The sequence below is a fragment of the Petaurus breviceps genome, unplaced genomic scaffold, assembly GCF_028583685.1.
Source record: "Petaurus breviceps papuanus isolate PSGF00001 unplaced genomic scaffold, PetGlider_PUasm1.0 80, whole genome shotgun sequence".
NCBI lineage: Eukaryota > Metazoa > Chordata > Mammalia > Diprotodontia > Petauridae > Petaurus > Petaurus breviceps.
Window position 1 is genome coordinate 7,092,571 of NW_027186540.1, and position 24,885 is coordinate 7,117,455.

The following is a 24,885-nucleotide window of genomic DNA, read 5'->3' on the forward strand; positions in this document are numbered from 1 at the left end:
AGCAAATGGGCTAAACCAGGTTGAGGGTAATGGACAGGCTTCAAACCTGTCAATGAGGTAGGGGGGTGTCTACCCGAAACATCTGAAGGCTTCCCCTGGCAGAATGGGGGTGGGGAGGGGAAATGAGAACAATTTGCTCCAAAGGCCACAAAGGTAGTTGAAGCTCTACTTCGGAGCACATAGAGCTTGGTCAGACAACAAAGATGCCAAGGTCATCCACTACATCCTGGGTCATCACCAGTTATCTTTTGTCCTGCCACTGGACTTTGATAACTCTGAAAGAGAAAGGCTGCAACTCAGCCTCACTTAAATCCAATTCACATGCTAATGGAGATGTCCTCTTCAAAAATGGAAGAACACATATGGTGTTATTCACCTTTCTACAGATTGGGAAACTGAGGCAGACAGCAGTAAAGCAACTTACCCAGGATCACACAGCTTTTAAAGAAATCGGGTCTTTCTGACTTTAGGTCCAGTTCTCTATCCACTATGCTATCTAGCTGCCTCTAGGAATAATATTCTAAAGATGAATGTACAAAGTTCGTTTCTTTTAGCCTTTAAAAATTTTTTTTTAATTAAAAAGTATTTATTTTCTCTACCTTGGACTTGCTTTCTTCTAAGAGAGTTTAAATAATATAGAAGACTTGGGGGTGTTTTTTTTTTGTTCTAATTATCTTAAAAGAAGAAAAGAGATTGGGGCAGCCAGGTAGCACAGCGAGTAAGAGCCACCGGCTCCAGTGTTGAGAAGACCTGGAGATCAAATCCGGGCTCAGACCCTTAGCACCCACCCAGAAACACCTGGCCGTGTAACCTTGAGCAAGTTACTTAGCCCCGATTGCTTTAAAAAAAAAAGGGGGGGGGGTAGATTTTATTTTTAATGACCAGTAATCACCATTTTTTTCTAGTTACTATTCAGTCTTTGTAGCCACCAAGGAATTCTTCCAATCCCCAACCTCTCCTGCTCTGAGGTTTAACTGAATCCTTGAATTTAAAAAAGATGGCAATAAGAGAGTTCATTTTAGTTTTAAGGTAACATTTGTAATCACAAGAAAAAGGTTGGCAAATTATCCTCTCCTGTTACACTAAGTTTCTATATCACCCAAGAGTGAAAATTTGTAAGATATGAGTTCATTAAATATTCCCGGGACTAATTCCAAAGCTTATCACGCTGTAGAAAAGCAGTAATTCATTACTTATTTACCACTTCCTGGCATTCCTACACACCTAGATGCCAGTCAATAAAAATAACTGGGAAAAATCCTAGCAAGTGTCAAACCCACAATGCCCTTAATTGCTGGTAGTGGTGGAAAAAAACTAAAGGGGAAAAATTGTTTTCCTGAGACTGAAAGATGCTTGTGAACTCTAGATCCCCATGGGTTGCACCCCTTTTGCACACTACTGAGATCTGCAGCTTGTCCTCAGACCACAGGGCTGAAGGTATTTCACACATTAGGTGGTCTGAAAAAGGAAGAGATAATAATGCTGACAGCTATTCAAAATGTACAAGACACTGTGCTTCCTGCTGGGGGTGGAAGAGTAAAAAAAATGTCAGTCCCCATTCAGAAGAAACTTATAATCTACCAAGAGATATGACATATTCAGGATTGTTAAATATTCAGTGTGGATATTTACACTTTAGAAATCAGCAAATGCTACAAATCAGTGCTTGTTTTATTGATTTTCTAACCCTAAAAAAGTGATGGAAAAAATGTCAATGCTGAAGATAAAACTTAAGTGTGTCCAATGTATTTTTTTCTGTAAAGTCTTTTCTAAATAAACATTTACCAGCATACCCCTAAATACAAGCTAAACAGTCCTGTAATGGAAAGAGACAGGAGCTGGAAGGAGACAAAAGGTGTAAAGGCCAAAGCTGCTAATCCATGTACAAGGATCCTTGCAGCCTGCATGCTGAATAAGCGTAAATATGGGGTTATTTTATGGTATTTATAATTATTTGGTTAAATACTTCCCAATTACATCTTAAATCTGGTTCTGCCCCACTTGGGAATATGATAGGCCCTGTGTTCCCATCTGGTATAGTAGACGGGGCATTAGACTACTACTAGTGTTAGGACAATCTGGGTTTGAATCTTGCCTCACACATTTACAAGCTGTGTGGTCCTGGGGAAGTCACTTAATCTCTGTGCACGAGATGTAGAACAAGGGAATTGTATTCAATGGTCTCTGAGGTCCCTTCCAGCTCTAAATCTGTGATGCCATGTGAAATCCAAATTGCTCTAAGGAAATGTGAGAGGAGGTGAGACCACTCATTTGGGGAAAGAAGGGGACATCTTATCAGAGCAACTAGCTTCACAGGTGAGGTGGCACCTGAACTGAGCCTTGAAGAGGATTCTGAAAAGCAGAGATCAAAGCTGGGAGGGACCTCAAAGACCCTTTGGCCTAACCTCCTTGTTTTGCAAATGAGGAAACTGAGGCCCAGAAAGGTAAAGTCATTTGTCTTTAGCCCAGTACCTAGGACATAGGAGTCAATTATTGTTTATTGATTGACTGCCCAAGGTAGCATAAGTCAGCATCAGAGGTGGGATTGGAACCCTCATCCTCTGATGCCAGAACCAAGGCCCCTTCCATTGGAAATTGTGAAAGACTGCAAGAATATGCAGAAGTAGGAAGGTTGGTCTGCTGATTTCAGGGGAACTACTAATAATCAAACTTGGCTGGTACAGAGGGTGCATACTGAATTCTAAATTCTTCTTCATTCCTGTGTCCTTAGATTCACCTTCATCAAGTAATACCAAATGTTTTTCAATAAAAAAAATTATTGGAAACTTTCTAAAGCACTTCTCAGATAAAATTTTTTAAATTTTATTTCAGAATTATGAAATCATTATATTTTAATGCACTAAAATGTAATTGATTCAAAGGTAAATTTGCCAAGTCTGTAGACATTATCCCCACCCCAGAAAACTACAATTAGATTATGTCCTGTGAATAAAATGGGGATATTACTGAAAAAAAGACAATCGCATCACCTTAGATTTGTGAAATGTGCTATAGCTTACAAAGCATTTTCACATGTACATTTCCCTTGATTTTCATAATAATAAGGCAGGTATCTTCAGAAACATTAAAAGATCTTTCCTGTCCCCCACCCCAACCCCTCAAAAGCACTTTTATTGTCCTGCCCAAATAACTGAAATCCTCAATACCCTGGGTGAAAGAACTGAAAGCTCCTATTAATAAATAAATCTATAATGTGACAAGGGCTATCTACTAAGACATTAATACATCTTACTTAGCATGACGCAGTACAGGCTCCTCAGTCACCTAGCAAGAGCCTGAAAGAATGGAAAACCAGTTCAGTCTAAAAGCCTAATTTGGGAGCATAGAGAAGGTGAGGCATTGGAGGGAGTGGAAGCAAATGTGAAGAATGTTGTTACAATCCAGTCATTTTCAGTTGTGTTTGGATCTTCGTGATCCCATTTGATGTTTTCTTGGCAAAGATACTGGAGGAGTTTGCCATTTCCTCCTCCAGCTCATTTTACAGATGAGAAAACTGAGGCAAATAGGGTTAAGAGTGACTTTCCTGGGGTCACACAGCTAGTAAGTGTCTGAGGTCAAATTTGAACTCAGGAAGATCAGTCTTTCTGAAGCCAGGCCCAGTGTTCTATCCAACTGTGCCACCTAAGCTGCCCAAAGAATGTATTATAAAGCAAATTTAACTCACAACCTGAACTACCTTTTAAATTCAAGCCATTTCTTTTCTGTACAACAGACACAGTTGTATAGTTCAAGCATGTAGTAGATTTTTATTAAGCATAACTTTGGTTCTAAGTATTCCACCCTCATTTCTGTAATACTTTCAGTTAAAAACAATTATATAAGAGCAAATACAAAAAATATTAAATTATGAAAACAAACCCATTAAGGCTCCCTTTATATATATTATATACACTCAAACAAGTCAAGGTTTTTCAGAATAGAAGAATAAAGTCATAGTGTAGCTTAGAAAGCAACACAAATTTGTTACCATGCTATCAAAATGGGAGACAACAAAATTTTCAAATATTTTAAGAGGACATAAAAACAGTTTAACTAAAATGCTGGACCATTGCAAAATCAGAAAGTGGCTCAATAAACAGAACTTCTCAGAAGACTTCTACAAATTCTAACCAAGTCATATAGCTTTTTGATCTTAAGGGAGATTTTGCTTGCCATGTTTTGACTCAGGTTTATAGGCTAGGCCTATCAGGATCCTAAGATGAACTCTAACTATATATTCTACTTGTTTTGTAACAACAAACCTTACTTTCATAATATATTTACAGGGTTGTTTTAAAGAGGCATTTTGTCTATCAGGCTGAAAACCACTCAGCACACTTGCTAGTGAGTTTGGGAGGAAAATACCAATCCACTATCACTCTTTTCTGTCATTCCTCCCCACCACCAGAGACGAATAAGTTTCAAGCAGACTAAAGACTATGAGGGATAGTATGACCCTTTTAAAGGACTGTGCTGAGCAGGCAAAGCAGATGGGTATCTCTTCAATTTGAATAGCTCAAGATATCTGTCAAAGGGAAGATGTACCACAAATGTAGGGATCTAAAGATCTAAGATCTTGCTGAATAAAAGAGTTGTGGACTTATCCTAAATCTTGGTATTATAAATCACTCCATCAACACCACACACAAAAGGAAAAAATCCTAGTCGATATGAAATTAGAAATGTACTCTTGAGATGATCCATCACCATACTTCCATACATACTTCTCAAAAGGAGTAGAGAAATAGGAGGAAAATCTCAACCATCACCATTTCATTTTACAAAGACAAAACTAACAGGATAAAATAACATTTCTGCCTGATAATCACACTTGTATTTTGTAGCAATAATCCTCACTGATGAACTGACAATCTATTTCAAATATAATTTCCTGTAACATGTTCTTTATCTTTATGTATTTGTGCTATGCTACTCAATCGAGGATTTGAAATCTGGTCCTACAAAATATCCCCCAATGATGCCAATTTCCATCATGGTTTTCAAGGCCTTCAGATGGCTTCGAGGTTGAATTTTATATATTAAGTCAGGCAAAAACAGTGTCTTGCCCAAAGAAGTCACTGGCTCTATATCCTAGACAGAGAAGAATATTGAAGCTACACTTTTCCCAATTCCATATCCCAAATTTTATCCACTATGGGAGGATTTGCATAAATATTTAGCTATTATTTATAATTGGGAATTTGCTTCTCAACAGTGCTCTGGCTAGCAAGAGGAATCTTAGCGGTCTCTCCCTTAATGTTGGCTTTTCCTGAGAGAGGGATTTTAGTAGTCATTATCACTGAGACAGTGGTAACATGTTGCCTTCACAGGAAAAAAAAACCAGTAAAGGCATGTGTGTGATCATTAATCAAAAATTTTCAGAGCTTCAGTTCTAACATTCAAAATGTACAAATGAAAGAAAATCTTCTAAAAGTTAAGTCTCCTTGAGACCAGTTCACACTTGCATCACACATTAAGCTAAAATATCCTGCTACAGAGCTCCCACTTTGGATTCTCCTCATGTGGCTAAGAGCAGACTAAAGAAATGAAAGGATCTTGACCTCTACTTGTAACACTGAACTTGGGTCTACAAACTCCCAACACTTTGCCTCAACAAATGAGCTGGAAAGAACAAAAAAAAATTACTGAGAGGGACAACTATGCTACCAAACCATCAGAGAATATGTCAAATACCCTTCTTTGGGTTGGAATGTTAACCAAATAATATACTGCTGCTCAAAAACAGAAATGACTGAAAAAATGAAAAAATTCCTACATTATATATATTATGGTTTTCCTAAAAGTGGGTTCAGAGTTCAGGTTTTAAAACTTCCTCACTGCTTCCTAATTCTGTAATTTCAGGTCAACTAAGATACAACCTGTACTGACCATTCAATACAAATGAACATCTTCCCACACTTACGTTTTAAGATTTAGCCCATGCTAAGACTTTCCGGCTTTCAAAACCAGAATCACAGTTATAAAGAGTAACAGATTAAGCACATTTTTGCATAAGCTAAATTCTTTAAAAGATAACCAAGAATTAGAAAAATAATAATTTTTAAAAGAAGAAAAAATAAAAATGCTATGTCCCCACTACAGTTAGGTTGGAAGAAACCAAGTAGTGCAACACTTAAAGATACTCCAGTGTCCTCATCCTTTCTTTTGAGTCTCTGAAGTCAAGTCTGTTATACCAACAATAAGCTGCTTATCTGCTGGTCAACATATTTCATTTGGCGAATCTGAACGCAGCTATCATAGTTAATTTATCCCCCCAGATTCAAGAAAAAAATGATAAACAAAATAACCCCTTTTAAAAATTAAAACTTCTGCTGGCTGGCATTTTCTCAAAAACAGATGTCTCTCCATGCTACTATTGGCTCAAGAGGAAGCAGCACTGGAGATGATCCTACAGGAACGTCCTCTCTGCAGCAAGGGGCTAGAATCCAGCAAGTTTCTGCACAGTGTATGCCTAAGAATCCTGGACTTCTGCCATTTCTTGGCCTGTTCTTCTCAGGTTTCCTTTCACCTTCACAAATTCTGGAGCATTTTCCTGCTCCTCTTGAATCTTCTGTTTCTCAAGTTCAAGCTTAAATGAGAGTCACAAACAGAAAAAAATATGATATTTAGAACAAGTTTTTCAGAACACTCATCCCTTTCTAGCAGTCACTACCTACATCAGCCAAACTCCAACTTTTTTCCTACTATCCTCTACTTTAGCAAGATGAAAAGAAAAAAGCCATGATCCCATTTTAGAGATCAAGTAATACTACTGACCAGTAACACTAATATGTGTATATGCATCTAGATAAACACACACTTCTCCCTCACACTGCTACTTAAAAAAAAAAAAAACAAGTAGTAAAGAATTATCCATGAACAAATTGTTTGAAATCTCAATTTTCTGCCCCCCCCCCCAAAAAAAAGCTTTCCCCATTCACCCATCCTTCCCAGAACAAAAATACACCAGGCAAAGAGATATAGTAGAAAGAGTCCCCTGTCTTGGAGGTCAGAAGACTGGCCTGCCTCTGGCTCTGCCATTTAATGATCTTATGTCCCTGGTCAAACCATTTACCCTGTCTATGAGCCTGTCTCTCTTCCAGTATAATTATGAGGGAAAATGTTTAGCAAATAAAAGTACTATGGACAGTTCTTGCTTTATGGAAGCAGATCATTTTGAAGTCTAAAGTTATTTGTATGTAATGCTACAGGATGCAAGAAAGGGAGGGAAGAAGGAAAAAGAAAAGTGCCCTGGAACATAATTCAAGAACACACAGAGACTGGGGACAAAGAAGTGAGAGGAAAAGGAGGAACACACAGGGGTCAGGGTGAGCCACATACGGGCCTGGCCAGAACCAAGAGGACAAACATGCAAGGGGACAGACACCTGCGGGCCAAACATGGACAAAGACAGGAGAGGATGGGGAATATGTAGTGGGTGGGGACAGATATTTAGTACACGAGTTCAGCCAAATGGAAGTCATACATGGGGGCAGGTGGATGGAGCAGGGCAAAGGTCTATTCTCTCGCTTTGGAGGTCTCAAGCCAAGCCCCCATCCAGTGGCAGCAATGTGTATTCTTGAAGGTTTGTTTTTGTATTTTGGTGGAGGGGTGGGAGACAGCAGAGCACCAAGCTTGTGGCAGAAGTGGAGAGCATAGTACTGTAAAGTTAACACGAGTGTTTTTTTGGAATGAGGATTTCTTTCGGAATTCTTTATGTAAGGTCAAATTTACATAATACAAATTTACAATAAAGTGGAAATTGTAGATGTATTTATATATACTGTCTGTAGAGGTATATTATTTTGTCCAAAGCACTTGTTTTTATTGTCATTGGTGATATTTTTATTTGGAACTTGTGATTCTTTAATGTTGGCGAACTCCAAACACAGAAACAAGTTATAAAACAAGAATGGTAACTGAGGTCTTAAAAAGTGCTGGGGCCTCCAGAGGTTACTTGCCTTTCCAAGGTCACTCAGTGTGATCATGACTAGATCTGAACCCAGGTCTTCCTGACTCCCAGACTAGACATCTCCATCCACTATTATGCCATGCTGCTTCTCTCTATGTAAATATCTACTGTCTTATCTGAGAAGACTGAGCTTATTTTGTGACTTGTGAGCTCTATTTCCCATACGAATTGGAAATTCAGAAACAATTTCCACAAGTCTTCCCTTGTACCTCTCCCACAGCCACCCTCTTGCTTCTGGTGTTTTCTAAGAATATCTTTGATCTTCCTCTTTCTACTTCTATCTCCAACTCCATATTCTTGTCCCTACATCATATGCCTTTCCTCCACTTTATTGAATTTCACTCCACCCATTTCCTTAAATGAATATATTTCTTCTACTGCAGAGCTCTTGTACGTTTGTCAGCTAGGCTCCAACTTTCTTCTGTCTCACCAAGCAGACAATATTTGCATTCCACCACTGCTCACTCACCTGCTCCAACTTTTGCTGCCGTTTCAGTAGTTCTATCTCCAAATCAGATTTCTTTTTTTGGGCTTCCTCTTCCTTCTGTTGCTTTATCACTTGGTCTCGTTTTCTCTTCTCCATCACCTTCTGTAGCTCTGGTTTATTCTGAGGTGCAAGACCCCTTCAAAAGCAAACACATTTCTAGTTTAGCAAGAACACCATTTTTTTTTAAAAGATCCACAGTTCACCAAAACCATCCACAGGAGTGCCAGAGGAGTATTGTGGTTAGAAAGCCTGGCATTCCAACCCAACTGATGAATAACCAGAAGATATGGGCTCAAGTTCTATCTCTGCCATTCACTCCTTGTGTGACCTTGACCTTGGACAATCATTTCTTCCTCCAGGCTTCAGTTTCTTCATTTACAAAATGAAGAGACTGATTTAGATCAGGGTTCTGAATGTTTTTGTGTCATGGATCCCTCAGCAGTCTGGTGAAACCTAGAAATCCCTTCTTAGAAAAGATGCTTTAGAATTCATAAATATAGAGAATTACAAAGGAAATTAATTATGTTGATATAAAAATATAACTTTTTCCCCAACCAACTTCAAAGACTACTTGAAATCTATTCATGAACCTTCTTGATGGTCCACAGACACCAGTTTAAGAATTTCTGGTCTAGATTAGATGATCTTTTGAGATCCTTCCAGCTCTAGAATCCTATGGCGCTCACTTGCCAACTAACAATACTTTTCTTTAGTTTAGTAAAATTGCTTCACAAGGTGGCAGCCTAGGAAGGGTCAGCACCTCTCCCAGTGAAGAGAGAATAGAGCACCGGCCTTGAAGTCAGGAGGACCTGAGTTCAAATCTGGCCTCAGACACTTAACATTGACTAGCCGGGTGACCGTGGGCAAGTCACTTAACCCCAATTGTCCTGCCTTCTCACCTCCAAAAAAAAAAAAAGAAATAGTCCTTGCCTTTAACATTGTATACTACAACAAAGTTGTACAAAGTAATTTTGGGAGATAAAAGGACACGTAACTTGGGTGGAATAGGGTATTAGAAATCAGGAAAGGCCTCACATAGTATTTCTAAGTATTCCTAATAAGTAGCATCATCAATTTGTAAACTAGTGTAAAATTCCAAGGATAAAGGGTAGCTTGTTAAAAATCAAGTAACAAAAATGGAGTGATCCTGGTATGGGCATTAAACAACACGTTTAGTCTCAATAATCGAAATACATTTTGATCACATGTCCACAGTATCTTGCTCATTTAAAAAAGGGAAAAAGGTAAAGGAATCATAGTTTCATACATTAAATTTTTTATAACTCAGTTACCTCAATGTAGGCTGTCTATATTTTATGGATCAAAGTATAGCAATATTATTCTTTTAAAAATTTATTAAATGACTACCAAATTATTTTAGTAAGTACCCCTGCTTAATGACTGTGTTTATGATTAGTAATATAGCAATATAATAAGTTATACTACTAACTGCTTCAAAATTTTAAGGTTACAAAATTTAACTGCTTGCATTATCTAAAATTTAGGCCTCATTTTCCTATCCTACTAGCCTTAATATACTTCTACAATTATCAAGTTTCCTGGATTATGCAAAACCCATTAAATAGAGCCAGCGATCCACAAAGGTGACAGTCTCCTCAATATATGAACAGTTTAAACATTATGTTGTATTCAATTTCTGCTTAAAGCTTTTACATAATAGCACCAGTAATATAAAATATTTATTAACAAAATGCTCAGAAAAAATGGTGCTCACACAGTATTTCAAATATACTAAAAGTTGCAAGATTCTAATTAATGCTTCATTAAAATGAATTGCTTTTAATTTTCTGTTCATGTACACGAAAAGTCTAAAGTTCTGCATTTTAGTTCTCTAAATCAAAGAGAGCCTGTGAGTTTTTAACTACAGTCCTGACCAAAAGAAAGAAAATCCATCCTTCTTAGATTACTTTAACAAGGGTATGGATTACTGGGTGGGGAAAGAAAAAGCAATGTTTCTGAAAATTAAAGTGAAGGGGGAAAATACATAAATAAATGTTTTCTTAAAGCCTAGGCAAAAAAGCAATCATTAGTAGCACTATTATCCAAGTATAAACAAAGCTAACCCACTTAAATCAAACAGGAAAACAAACAGCTATGCCAGTTGCTTCAGAAAAAACTGAAAATGTAAAAAAAAAAAAATCAGTGTGATTCTAGATGCTGGAAATCCTGGTGGCAGCATATTCATTTTAGAAAATTAAATATCTTCAAGCCTTCTTCCTGAAGGCAACTCTTCCATGATCCTTTAATAATTCAGGACAGAAATAAGATAATCAAAATGGAATAGAGAACACAGCACACAGGCTACAGACAAGAAAGCTTCTTTCAAAGGTCACCATCAAACATATGCAGAAGAACTTTGGTGGCTGCATACTTTAACATACATATATTAAGGTAAATTTTATTAATAATATAAATTAATGTAAATTTTCTTTTAATTTCCTCTGTTTCTGTTGGTTATTTCTTTTAATTTCCACCAAGAACAAGTACAGGTATTCAAATATATAAAAAAGAGCATAAACAAGGGAAAATAAGCATGGAAAAGAAACAAAACACTGAATGTTTGTATATTTTGTCTATAAACTTTTGACTAGCTCCAAATATTGGCACTGACATAATGCTAACCTTATCCTTGGTTCTCTAATCCTTTTTGTGTCCACAAGTCATTTGTTGCTGTGATTGCTGTCTCACTACAATCAATACTGATTTCTTTTCATTCTGCTTTATTTATACACTACATCACATCTTGTATATCTTCCCATATTTCTTCAAATTCTTCATTTTAATTATTTTTTATGGCCCAATATAGTTATTTAATTTGCTTAGTCATATCTCAGACTCTAGAAATCTAGTTTGTTTCATGGTTTTTGCTATTGGAGGGAAAAACAGTGCTGTGAGGATTATATCTGGAAAGATGTTTTTCTTTTTCCTATCTGTAATCCCTAAATAGTGTGATCACTGGGACAAAGATTATAACAATTTAAAAATTCGTACTGCCTAACTCCATACAGATTTCGTTAAAAGTTTGGACCAATTCTCAGCTCCTTCAAAAGAATAATAGTGTGCCTACTGATGATGTAGAACTTTAATACTAACCCAAAGTATCCTGGTTTTTGACTGTGAAAAACATTCAATTCCCCATATTTTTGCCCCAGTCTGACTTCTAGGTTTAGCATTTAGATGTTCAGTTCTTTCAGGGAAATTTTTTAATCTTGACTTTGCTGATTTGATTTGCAACTGTGCAAAATGGTTGTTCCAGTTTGTATGGATTCCACATTGGGCAAAAAATCCTTTAAAACAATATAGGCATGAATCTCAAAGAACACAAATGAATAGATAAGTGGATAACCAACAGAAACAGAGGAAATAACCACATTAATGAAATGGCATAATACTCTCTTAAGTACTGACGTATAATCTGTATGGATACAAAAGTAAGTGCCTCTGTCCTGCACTGCTTATCAATTTTTATCCTTCAAGTCAGATATTATTTCCTGTTTTTGATATAAAATACCCATGAAACCTTTTCCAGGTATACTAGGGTGAAAACTTAAGAGCTTCCACTTGCTAAAAGATGATGATGATGATGATGATGACACACACATACACACACACGTTTTTGCTCTGTTTAGCATTTTATTTTTTTCCCAATTACACGTCAAAACATTTTTTTACATTTGTTTTTAAAATTTTGAGTTTCAAACTCTCTCCCTCCCTGCTCACCCCTCTCATTGAGAAAGAACACAATTTAATAGGTTATACGTGTATAGATACACATACAAACATATTTATATAAGTCATAAAACAAAATATAAAAAAAAAACCAAGAAAGTTTACCAGAAAGTATGCTTCGATCTTTATTGGACTCTATCAGTTCTTTCCCTGAGGATGTATAGCATTTTTCATAAGTCCTTCAGAGTTGTCTTAGATCACTGTACTGTGGAGCTAAGTCATTCACAGTTGATCATGATCCACTTAAAGACAACAAGAATTCACTGCCTGTTATATGCTAGAAAATGCTTTTTGGAAGTAAAGGTGACCAAATATACATCATGTCACTTTTTTACATGCCATTCAGTTCACCCACAGGAAAAAATGTCTCCAGAACATATTAAACAAGGGGATGAACACTTTATACAAGCTAAGTTAAATCTTGCTAGTTTTTTTCCCCACTAAAAAATGGTGATACTTTTTCAAAATGGAAGAAAAAAGTTGATAGTTAAATATTGAGCCCTCAATTTTATACACAGGCAGACACAGATACACAATTATCTCAGGATATTATCTCATTTGATCCTTATAATAACCCTTCAATGTGGCTGCTATTATCATCCCTATTTTGTAGATAAGGAAACTGCAGCAAACTGAGGCTAAATGATTAGCCCAGAGTCACACAGTTAGTGCATGTCTGAGACTAGATTTGAACTTAAGTCTTCCTGATTCCAGACCCAGTGCTCTATCCACTGTGGCCCATACGTGTCTCTGAAAAACCAAATCCAAATGGACATAGCCAGTGTTCTTTGGGAGAGGAAGCCTCCGTAAACCTGACTATCTAGTGTTCTCCTAAAAACTGAATCATTCTATCTGCCAGATTGCCCATTATGAAACAGATGAAGGATATATATATAAAGAGAGAGAGAGAGAGAGAGAGAGAGAGTGAGTCTCTTAACCCACATTAAACTGTAACCAGATCACAAATTCAAAGGACTGATCCAAAACTTGGCTGGGACCCAGAAGATACAATATACTAGTATACCTTTAACATCAAATATGACTTCCCTGAAATTAATAATCCACATAAAATTGAGACTGCTTATAATAAGCAGATGCTATGATATCAGATAAGGCAGTAATAACTACCTTGAGGAACATAGTTTCTAGAAAGCATTTGAGTTTTGTGGAGGGGAGAGAAATCCCCTTTTTACTCAGATAAAGAAACTGACAACTTTCCACAAAATAATGAAAGCAAGGACTATCGGGTAAATTTTATACAAGAGGAACCAGTGTGGCTGAATGGGTAAAGATTCTGAAATAAATTACTAGTAATGTCACTCCCTCTCTCTGGGTCTGGTTTTTTTTTTTTTTTTTGCTTTTTGGAGGGGGGAAGGTAGGGCAATGGCTAGTTTTTGTGTTAAGTGTCTGAGGCCAGATTTGAACTCTGGTCCTCCTGACTCCAGGACCAGTGCTTTATTCACTGCACCACCTAGCCGCCCCCTGGGTCTGTTTTCTTGTCTATGAAATGAATACCCTGGACTAAATTATCTTATCTCCATAGTCTCTTCCAGCACAAAATCCTATAATTCTAAGACTTTTCAGCCAAATTGGCATCATCCAGACAACAACCACCACCAAAAAACTACCCTATTAGGAACTGCTAGGTGATGATATATTAGTAATGGAGAAATATTTGCATCCTCTCAACAGTTTTGAGAAGCTGGAGTCAAGCTAGTGAGTGAAAGGTAAACTAGAGACAGAAGCAAAGGTGAGAAGGAAGGGGAAAATGCAAGCACAAGTTTTAGATATTATGCTTATGGTACAAAAGGTATATGTACCTAGGGGTATACTTTAATTTGTGTAATTTTCTGTGTACATGTAAAAGCAATCTGATTCTAAGTACATTTGGAAGAAAGGCGACAATTTGATACCTCTCCCATCTGTGTTTGGTTTTTCAGACACAGCTAAGGGGCACAGTGAATAGAGCACTGGGCCTGGAGTCAAGACCTGAATTCACATCGAGCCTCAGACATGTACTAAGTACGTGACTCTGGACTAGCAATTTAACCACTGGTTTGTGGCAGTTTCATGATCTACAAAATCAGGATGATAACAGGACCCACAATGAAGGGTTATTAAAAGGATCAAATGAGACAATAATTGTAAAGTGCTTAGCACAGTACCAGGCACACAGTGAGCAGCTATCAGCATCATCATTACTATTATTTTGTTTCTGTCTTGATTAATGTTAACCTTAAGTGATTCTACTTTTTTTTTTCTTTTCAGTGTGAGCTAGGACTATCAGAAAGACAAACTTAAGAAATAGTTAAGATTGCCCCCACAATCCTTTTAGGTTTTTTAGACACTGATAAATTTTTTGCAGTTTTAAAGACAAGTAATTCTGATAGCTGAAGCCCCACCTCAGACAACAAACAGATGTGTGATCCTAAACAATTCATTCAGCACCGACTTTCATTTTCCTTATCTGTAAAATAGGGATAATAATACCTACAGTTACAACCTAATAGGCTTGTTTTGTTACAAATAATGAATATAAAGTTCTTTTCAAACCTGAAAGTACTACATAAATATAAGCTATTATTTCTTCTAAAACTTCTGAGGCTAAGTCAGAAGAAAATGGAACATTCATGTTCAAAAGGAACTCCATTCAATGTACTTCTCAAGTAGAGAATCGCTCAGATGGGTCTCTAATTTTAACTTTAACTAGGAAAGTCCTGAAATATGGTTTGTACCATTAAACACACCATTATGCATTTAAAGGTTATAAGTTTGAGCTGTTTAACTGTTTTTTATATTAAAACATATATTCCATTAATCTGAATAGTTTTCAGGTGAGCATGCTGGTTGGTTGGTTGTTATCCTTTGTTCCTGAAGAGGACCAAAATGACATCACTATGTTGGAGTCAAGGTACAGTGTGTCCGAATGTGGCTGATCAGAGCAACAATGGCTTGGAAGGCTCCACCACAGGTCAGGCACAAATTGTCCATGTGAGCATTTGGAGTGGAAATGCTTCTAAATTTGCACTTCTGTTTCTCTTACAGAGCACAGCACCTTCTTTGATGTGGGAATGCCATGCTGAGCCTCCTTTGCTAGCATCTCCCATGTCACATAATCTATTCCAAAGTCCTTCAGAAAGACCTCAAAAATATCCTTGCATAGCTTCTTCTGACCTTTGTGTGAGCACTTGCCTGGGGTGAGCTCTTCATAAAATAGTCTTTAAGCAAATAAAGGTTGTCATTCAAACAATGTGGCCGGTCCATCTGAGTTGCACTTTCTGCAGCAGAGTTTGAATGCTTGGCAATTCAGTTCAAGAAAGGACCTCTGTTTCTGCTACCTTATCTTGCCAGGTGATCATTATAATCTTCCTAAACAATTCAAATGGAAGCATTTCAGCTTCCTGGCATAACACAGGTATACTGTCCAGGTTTCATAGGCATACAACAATGATGTCAGCACAATGGTTCTGTAGACCTTCAGTATGGTAGGCAGTCTAATACATCTTCTTTCCCACACCTCCTTTGGAGTCTCCCAAACACTGAACCAGATCTGGCAATGCATGTATCAATCTCATTATCTATGTGTGCATCCCTGGGAAGTAAAATTCAAAATTTCTCCATTTACTATAACTGATGGTTTCATGTATGGATGGTATGTCACTGGCTAGTGGAGAACCTCTTCTTACTTGGTGTTAATTATTAGGCCAAAATTAGTACAAGTGACAGAGAATCAATCCATACTTTGCTGCATCTCAGCTTCAGAGGATGCATGAAGTGCACAATCATCTATGAACAAAAAAATCATGCACCCACTCTCCTTCCACTTTAGTCTTGGCCTGTAAGCCTTTTCAAGTTAAAATCATTTACCATTTGTGTGGCAGCTGACCTTGATGTTGTGTTCACCCTCACTGAAAGTGTCTGACAATATTGCTGAGAACATGGAAGCAAGCACACAGCCTAGCTTCACTCCACTGGTAACTGGGAAAGTATCAAAGTTCCATTATCCAGAGCCCAGGCAAGCACTTCATCATGAAATTGAAGCACAAAATTGATGAATTTCTCTGGATAACCCAATTTTGACATAATTTTTTACAAGCCCTCATGACTGACAGTATCAAAGTATCAAAGGCATGGTCAGATTGATGAACATTATGTATAGACCTTTATTCTGCTCCTGGTATTTCTCCTGGAGTTGCTGGGCAGCAAACACCTATTGATTGTTCCTCAGTCTTTTCTGAAGTCACACTGGTTTCTCAGGTAGATGACTATTTTCCAAGTGAAGGATCAATCTATTAAGGAGAACTCTGGCAAGAATCTTGCCAGCAGTGACTGATTGATTGATCCCATCCCCACTCCTACCTCTCCAGCACCCCATGATTGTCACAGTAGTATCTATTTTCTTTACCTTTACAGAGATGGACAATGGAGGCATCCTTGAACTCCTGGGCACCAGGCTCTTTGCCATAGAAGAGGAACCTAATGGCATCCAAAACTTCTTCAGATGGAAAAGGTTATATGCAAGAGGAGGTTATTACTACCACTTCAAAACAATATCTCCATTATTGAATATCAGGTATTCATGACAAGAACTTAACAGAACTTAAACATACAAATTTAATTTGATTAAAAAAATCATAGAATTTTGCAGTTGTGAGGATCTTCACAGTCCAGTTTCTAATCAAATTATGAATTCCTTCTACACCATCCCTGACAAATAATCGTCCAGTCTCTATTTTAAGACCTACAGTGATGGGAAATCTCCCTGTCTTAGAAGGCACAAGATTATATTTTTTTGGACTCTTAATTATCAGGAAGTTTTGATATACTGATTCATAATCTCAATCTTTTTCTCATTCTAGATCTGCCCTATAAAATCAAGCAGAACAATTCCAACCCTTTTTCTACATGAAGACCCTTCAGATATTTTAAGACAGAAATACCATATCCTAACCTTCATTGCCCACCCACCCTCCCATACATACCCCCATCCCCACTCAAGTTTTCTCTTCTCTAGGTTAAGGATCCTCTGATTCCCCTATGGCAATAGTCTGAGTGAGGGTGGGGTGGGGGGTGTGGTGTCAGAATCCCCTGGGTGACCATGGCCTGATCCAAACAGATGTCATTCTCAAGAGAACAATGGGATGGGGTTCTGATGCAGATTAACTAGGAAAGCCCATATGTATTCATAACGGTTTGTGCCATTAAAATACACTGTCACATATTTAAAAGTACCTTGGAAACCATGGCCTGGTCCCATACATGTGATTAACCAATGAGAGGGTGGGAATATCACATCTTGCCCTTAGTATTATAACTAATCAATAGTGGAACTTCTCTCTACCAGAACCACTCCCCTTGTAACTCAGCACTTAGCCCTTCCCCCTGCTATGCCAATTTCCCTTGGGGCTTCTGAACCTGAAATCATCCCCTTAGGGAAGTTATAACCTAAACAGTTACTGCACAGAGAGCACTGGGAGGATCTGCATCCTCCCCCCATCACTCCATGGCTGGAGTAGCCACATCTTGGAGGGCATGCTTTGGAGCAGGGATTGATGAATAAGAGTGCCACCTTTCCCCTTCTCATTTTTAGTGAGACAGAATGATTCATAAAGAATGACAGGCATGGAAGGACTCTAATACAGATCTCAGTTATTATAAAATCATCTTTCCCCCCCAAAAGCACCTTTTTTTAAATTTTGGTATGTGATGAACTTTATTTTCCCCCAGATATATACCACAGCAATTTTAAAAAAATTAATGGTACAGCTATTACAAATATCATTCTCCCCTGTTGTGAAATTACTTCCATCATTTTCTAACTGGTAGTAGTAATACACATTAAAGATTCTTATTTAACTCTTTTTAATGCATTGTTCTGTGCTCTATTATTTGTTTTTAAAAATGAAAATAACTTGGGGGGGAAGGGGAGGGAGGGGGACAAAATGTGAAACTCAAGGAATTGTGGAATTGAATCCTGTAAACTAAAAAAATAAAAATAAAAAAAATGAAAAAAAAAGCCCCCTACAAAATTTATGAGCTTATTTTACCTTAAAATTTGAACAGAAGATCTAACTGGAACATCATTTAAAAAAAAATAAAATAACATATATTTTACAACTTTGAATTCCAGATTCTTTCCCTTCCTCCCTTGTCACCCATCCTTACTGGGAAGATAAGCAATTCAATATAGGTTGTGCATGTGTAGTTATGCAAAACATTTCCAGAATGGATATATAAATATAGTCAGTAAAAGACTGACTATATTTCCCTCCATCCTACCCAACCCCCCCCCATTTGTTCTATTCTCTACTTTGACCCTGTCCCTTTTCAAAAGTGTGTGCTTCTAACTTCCCTCCCCTCCAACTTGCCCTCCCCTCCATCCTCTCTCCTCTCATCCCCTTCCCCCCTACTCTCCTGTAGGGTGAGATACCCAATTTAGTGTGTATGTCATTCCCTCCCTAAGCCAAATTCAATGAGAGTAAGGTTGACCTATTTCCCTTTTGCCTTCCTGTTCTTCCCCCCCTTGTAACAGTTATCCCTTGCCTCTTCTATATGAGATGATTTATCCCATTCTGTCTCTCCCGATCTCCTCTCATTATATTCCTCTCACCTCTCAATTTCACCTTTTAAATATCATCCCTTCCTATTCAGTTGATCCTGTGCCCTCTATGTATACCTCTACACATAAGTACACACACTCACATATGTATTCATATGCCCATATACCCTCCTATATAAACATATATATGTATGTGTGTATATATGTGTGCGTGTATATATATATATATATATACATACAAACACACATTTATATTCCTTTCAACTGTCCTCAGACTGAGAGAAGTTTCACAAGTTACAATTATTGTTTTTCCATGTAGGCATGTAAATAGTTCAACTTTGATAATTTCCTTATGCTTTCTTTACCCTATTTATCTTCTCATGCTTTTCTTGCTTCTTGTATTTCAATGTCAAATTTTCTATTCAACTCTGGTTTTTTCATCAAGAATGCTTGAAAGTCCTCTATTTCATTGAATGACCATATTTGCCCCTGAAACATTACACTCAGTTTTGCTGGGTAGGTGATTCTTGGTTTTAATCCTAGCTTCTTTGACCCTGGAATATCGTATTCCAAGCCCTTTGATCCCTTCATGTAGAAGCTGCTAGATCCTGTGTTATCGTGATTGTGTTTCCACAATATTCAAATTGTTTCTTCTTGGCTGCTTGTAATATTTTCTCCTTGATCTGAGAATTCTGGAAACTGGCTATAATATTCCTAGGAGTTTTCTTTTTGAGATCTTTTGTTTCAAGAGGTGATTGGTGAATTCTTTCAAGTTCTATTTTGCCCTCTGGTTCTAAAATATCAGGGCAATTTTCCTTGAGAATTTCTTGAAGGATGATTTCTAGGTTCTTTTTTTGATCATAGCTTTCAGGTAGTCCAATAATTTTTAAATTATCTCTCCTGGATCTATTTTCCAGATCAGTGGTTTTTCCAATGAGATATTTCACATTGCCTTCTATTTTTTCATTTGTTTTGGATCTGTCTAATAGTATCTTAATTTCTCATTAGCTTCCATTTGCTCCAATTTAATTCTGAAGGAATGATTCTCTTCAGTGTGCTTTTGAAATTCTTTATCCATCTGACAAATCTGACTTTTTAAGGAATTCTTCTACTCACTGGCTTTTTGGGCTTCTTTTGCCATCTGAGTTAATCTATTTTTTTAAGGTGTTATTTTCTTCAGTCAGGTTGTTGACTTTCTTTTCTTGATTTTCTTGCAGTGTTCTCATTTCTCTTCCCAACTTTTCCTCCACTTCTCTTACTTGATTTTCAAAATCCTTCTTGAGCTCCTCCATGGGCTGTAACCAATTCATATTTTTCTTGGAAGCTAAGGAGTTCTGACTTTGTTGTCTTCCTCCTATTCCATGCTTTGATTCTTTTTGTCCCCAAAAAAGGAATTTAAAGTTTAATTGCTGTGCTTGCTTTGCTTCCTTTGCTTGCTCATGTTGCCAATCAATTACTTGACTTTTGAGCTCTTTGCCACAGTAGAACACTGCTTCCAGAAAGGGGATCTTTGTCCCAAATGGCTGGGGTTTTCGCAGCTGCTGGAGCTATTGGGAGAGCACTGTTTTTGCAGCCCCCACAAACTCTGGCTCACTGGTCACACACCTCAGCACCACCACTCAAGAGCGAGATGCAGATCCAGGCAGGTTAAAGCAAGAGCAATTATGCTCTGAATGTTCACTTGGCCCCACTATTATCTGCAGGACAGGAGCTCTGAAGTGGCCATGTGGAGGCAGCTGCAGGGTCACCACACCTCAGCCACTTCTAGCTCCAGGGGCAGGGGCTGGACTTGCTCTCCCCCCCCCACCCAGTTCTAACAGAGTTCTACTGACCTCTCACTTTGTCTTTGGCATTTATGGGTTGATAATTCTGGAGACCACCACAGCTGCTAGTGATCCACTCTCCAGAAGTCTGCTGCAGCCACTGGTCAAGGTTGCCCTGGTGCTAAAACTGGGGGCTCCCACAGGGCTGGACTCAGCTCCCAGTGTGCTGTGATGAAGCACCTTCCTGTTGGCTTTCCAGGCTGCCTTCAGTGGGAGATTTGTTTCTCTGTCATATTGTGGGTTCTGTAGCTCTAAAATTTGTTTAGAGTCATTATTTTATAGGTATTTGAGTTGGTTATGGGGGGAGCTCATGGAGCCTTCCTGCTTCTACGTCGCCATCTTGGCTCCGCCCCCAAAATGACTCATTTTCAAAATGTCCCTATTACTGTTCAAGGTCTTGTCATTCTTCTAGTTTCCCAGCTCACCTTTAACTCCTCATTCCCCGCCCCCCATCTCACTGCCATATATTCAACAGCTGCCAGATCTTATAGATTCTACCTCCGTATCTCTCACACATTTGTCCCCCTTTCCCTCACACAGTCACTACCCTAGATCAGGCCCTTATCCACTCTCACCTGGACTATTCCAAAAGCTTCTTACTTGGCCTTCCTGCTGCAAGTTTTTCTTCATACTAATCTAGCCTTTACACAGATGCCAAAGCTGATATTTCTAAAGTAAAGCTCTCATGATGTTACTGCCCTACTCAGTAAATACCTGTGATTCTCTACTGCTTCAAAAACACTATTCATCTTTATCTCATCCTTTCTTAACTTCTATTTCTGTGGAACTTTTAAAACTTACACAATTAGTATAGTAGTACAAAAGTACAAGTATATAATTTATAAATAAGTAAATATCCATAGATTGGGGATACTGGCTCATTTTTTATTGATTAGTTAAACATGGAAATAATATTTTATTGAAAGGTACTAGATCAAAACAGTTTTGTCCTATGAAATGATTTTCAGTTCTTCCACTATTTCCCTAATCTAGTTTTGCTCCAATATGTCAACAATCCTTCCTAAAACATGGTACCAAGAGCTGGACACAATGGTCTAGATGTAGTCTGACAACAGCAACATAAACAGGACTATCACTTCCTTTACTCTGATATTATGTTCCTTTTAATGTAGTGTACAGTCACATTAGTGTTTTAGCTGCCTTATCACACTGGCTCATTCATATTGATCTTGCAGTTCATGGAAGAACCCAGAGGTTTTTTGTATGAGAATTACTTTCTAGTTTCATGTTCCTCCATTATGTACTTATGTAGTTGGGTTTTCTTAAATTCAAGCAGAGGGTTTTACATTTATCCCTATTAAATCTCGATGTATTAGCTTCAACTTACCATTCCAGCCTGCTGAAATGTTTCTGGAGTCTGATTTGGCCCTACATGGTATCACCTATCTATACTTCTCATCCAGGTTTAGTAACCTAATATCTAAACTAACTTCCAAGTTATTGACTAAAAGATTTAACTGAATAAGACCAAGGACAGAGTCCTGAACCACCTCACTGGAAACTTCCCTATAAGTAAAACCCAGATCACTATTCTTTAGGGCTAGTCAGATATCTGTAATTGTCTGTATAATCTATGACTAGAGGAATCTATATGTGTACAGCTCTATGCAATTCCTAGATAGTGTATGGCATGTCTATCTCAGTCCCTTCTCTCAAAACACAAAAGCATATTAGCATTAGACAAGACAAAATATGCCAATCTGAAAGAGCATTTATTAGACCTCTTGTGGAAAGAGCAATGTTTTAACTCATTCTCCGATGCAGGATAGCTTTTATTCTAGTTTTCCCATAAAATATGTTAAGCCAGTCCTCCAGACTTTGGAGGCTCAGAGGACTAAGGGCTCAAGCTGTGGATGTGACTTCTTTATCTCCTGAAGGCAAAGCAGAAGAGGGGGAGGGCTGTGAGGGAGACCAGCCAGGTTTGGCTGGTATATGAAGGTAAGGCAGGCTCCATCAGGCAAAGGTAAATCAGCTGAGTGGACTAAAGTGTCCTCAATGCCTGTCCTTGTAGAACATCCATAGCCTATAATGCCTAAGTAAATCTTTTGTTAGTAAATGCTAACAGCTTATGAGTGTCTCGTTTTCTTCTTTTATCAAAGTACTAGGGGACTGGCCTAACTCAGGCTCAGACCAGGACATACCTGCTGTGCAAAGCACTATGCTAAGCATCTGAGAAATTAAAAACAAAACAAAACAAACCACCTCAAGTCATTTAGGGCAAAAAAAAAAAAAGAAAGAAAAAAATGTGGCCTATAAATGGTTTATATTTAAACAACTTAAAAAATTTTTATTTTCCTAAACTGGCATAAATCATGGGCCTATATCTAAACATTTTATAACAGCTTTCTTAAATGTAAAATTAACAGTTCTTTAGCAAACAAATCTTGTTACCTGCACCCACCCATTCACAGAGCCCCAAAAGCTTAGGCAACAGGTTTATTATGCCTATTTCTACAAAATACAGAAGAGGAATTCGTGCATGCATGCGTGTATGTGTGTGTGTATGTGTTAGGAAAGTACCTCACATCTCTCAAAGGAACTCCCTATTTCAGTTTTCAGACATCTTTACGAGCACTATATGTCTCTCCTTTACCCTTTAGGATTCCCCAATTAAAACCTTCTAACATTTTTCTGAAATCACAAGTGTGATTTCAGAGAAGTGTTACAAAATAAGGGGAGTGTTTATAAGAATGTTGAGGATCACAATAGGATGAAATTTTATATTGTATGTGTATGAAAATGTACAAAAATATGTATTCGTGTTACTTTGGTCCCTTTGAACTTTTGTGCATAGAATTTACCATTAAATCCCCCCCCCAACACACACATGAATACACTTCCCTGTAGATCAGAGATCAACTCACCTTTTCTGATTCATCATAAGTTCTCTGTGAAGATCTTGATGATTCCGGGAAATTTTGACCGGATTGATTAATTTCTGAGGTTTGATTAATTCCGGATTGTCATCCTCTATGTAGTCAGGTTCAGCCATGATACTTTTTGGAATAAGAGTGGAATCTTTTAGTTCAGGATCCTCAACTGTATTATCTGTAACAGAAAGAAGAAACAGCTGTAAGCAGTCTATTTTTCACAGATTTTCATGCAAACAGGGATGTGTAAAATTTCATATTAACATATAGGAACATATTAAGGCTACTCTTCCATTTATAATAATGCTTTGCAAGATACAGGGGAAGAGAATGTGTTAACTATTGTTTGATGCCTATAAGGATTCAAGAAGAAGGGCTGTATGCTTTGATTCAAGTTTCCGGATGGATGACTCGCCATCGCAACTTGGAGTTCCTTGGTTATATCCATTGCTGTATTCCCACCCTTTTTAGCCACCTAAAGCAAGCCACCTGAAAGCCCATTGAAAGGTTAAGTATCAGAGACCAGGACTGAAGGCTTTCTGGTTCTGAGGTCAGCACTTTAACCACTATACTACAGTTGCCTCTTTTCTGAATAGAAATGACTTAGCTTCAGATCCTACCACAGACATAAGCTGAGTGTTCCTGGGCAAGCTACTTAACTTAACCTCAGTCAACTCTCTATGATTTATTTAATAAGACAAAGATAGAATGTTGTACTATGTGATGGAAGAAGCAAGTTCTCTAAACCAGTGAAACGTTCACTGAGGCTGATGCAATTCTGGCACTCCCAGGAGATGTGAGAAAAAGTTTCTCAACTCTTTACCAATGGTCTAGATAAGGTCACTTAGGATCCTTCTATTAGAGTCTTTGATTTTCAACATCTACCTCTCCCCAAAGCAGACTTAATTATTGTGATAAAACAACTAACATAATGCAGTAATAGGCCAAGGGGAATACAGCTTCCTTGGTTCTCAGGCCATTTCAATAGGAGGAAGCGAGGCTGGTGACTTTGCACAGCCTTCCCTCACTTAAAGCCAATTCACCTGCATGTCATGGCATCACTCCCCTGATCAGAGTCCTTTTCTAAAACAAGGACAAACAAAAACCACCATTCAATATACTTCTATGTTTGAGAAACAATAAGCAATAAATGTAGTTAAGGAAATATACCTTCAAGAACAAACATACTAGCTTGTACATTTAGGTTTTTAATAACCTCACAATAGCTCAACTTTTTCATTTATAAAATGAAGATAAGATAGCCCTTACAATGGTATGGTCACATCCAACATAAATTTTTTTTTAAGTTTACAGAGGAACATTTTAGTTACAAAGATACTGTCAAAGAAACTGAGTATCCTTCAATGATTTGCATTTTATGATCATACTTTTGTTTTTCAAAT

General features: G+C 37.7%; 1 protein-coding gene across 5 annotated transcripts in view; it reads right to left on the reverse strand.

Annotated features, from left to right (window-relative positions):
* Nucleotides 1-3,739: 3,739 nt before the first annotated feature.
* Nucleotides 3,740-24,885, reverse strand: part of LOC138176003 (protein FAM107B) — a 182,585-nt gene continuing 161,439 nt past the window's right edge. For all 5 annotated transcript variants that reach the window (XM_069106691.1, XM_069106692.1, XM_069106689.1 and 2 more), the window contains exons 2-4: nt 23,477-23,660; nt 8,442-8,595; nt 3,740-6,589 (exon numbers count right to left, since the gene is read on the reverse strand). In XM_069106691.1, the coding sequence (XP_068962792.1) occupies nt 6,473-6,589; nt 8,442-8,595; nt 23,477-23,604 (399 nt within the window). In that variant the 5' untranslated portion in view covers nt 23,605-23,660 and the 3' untranslated portion in view covers nt 3,740-6,472. The remainder of the gene's footprint in view (nt 6,590-8,441; nt 8,596-23,476; nt 23,661-24,885) is intronic.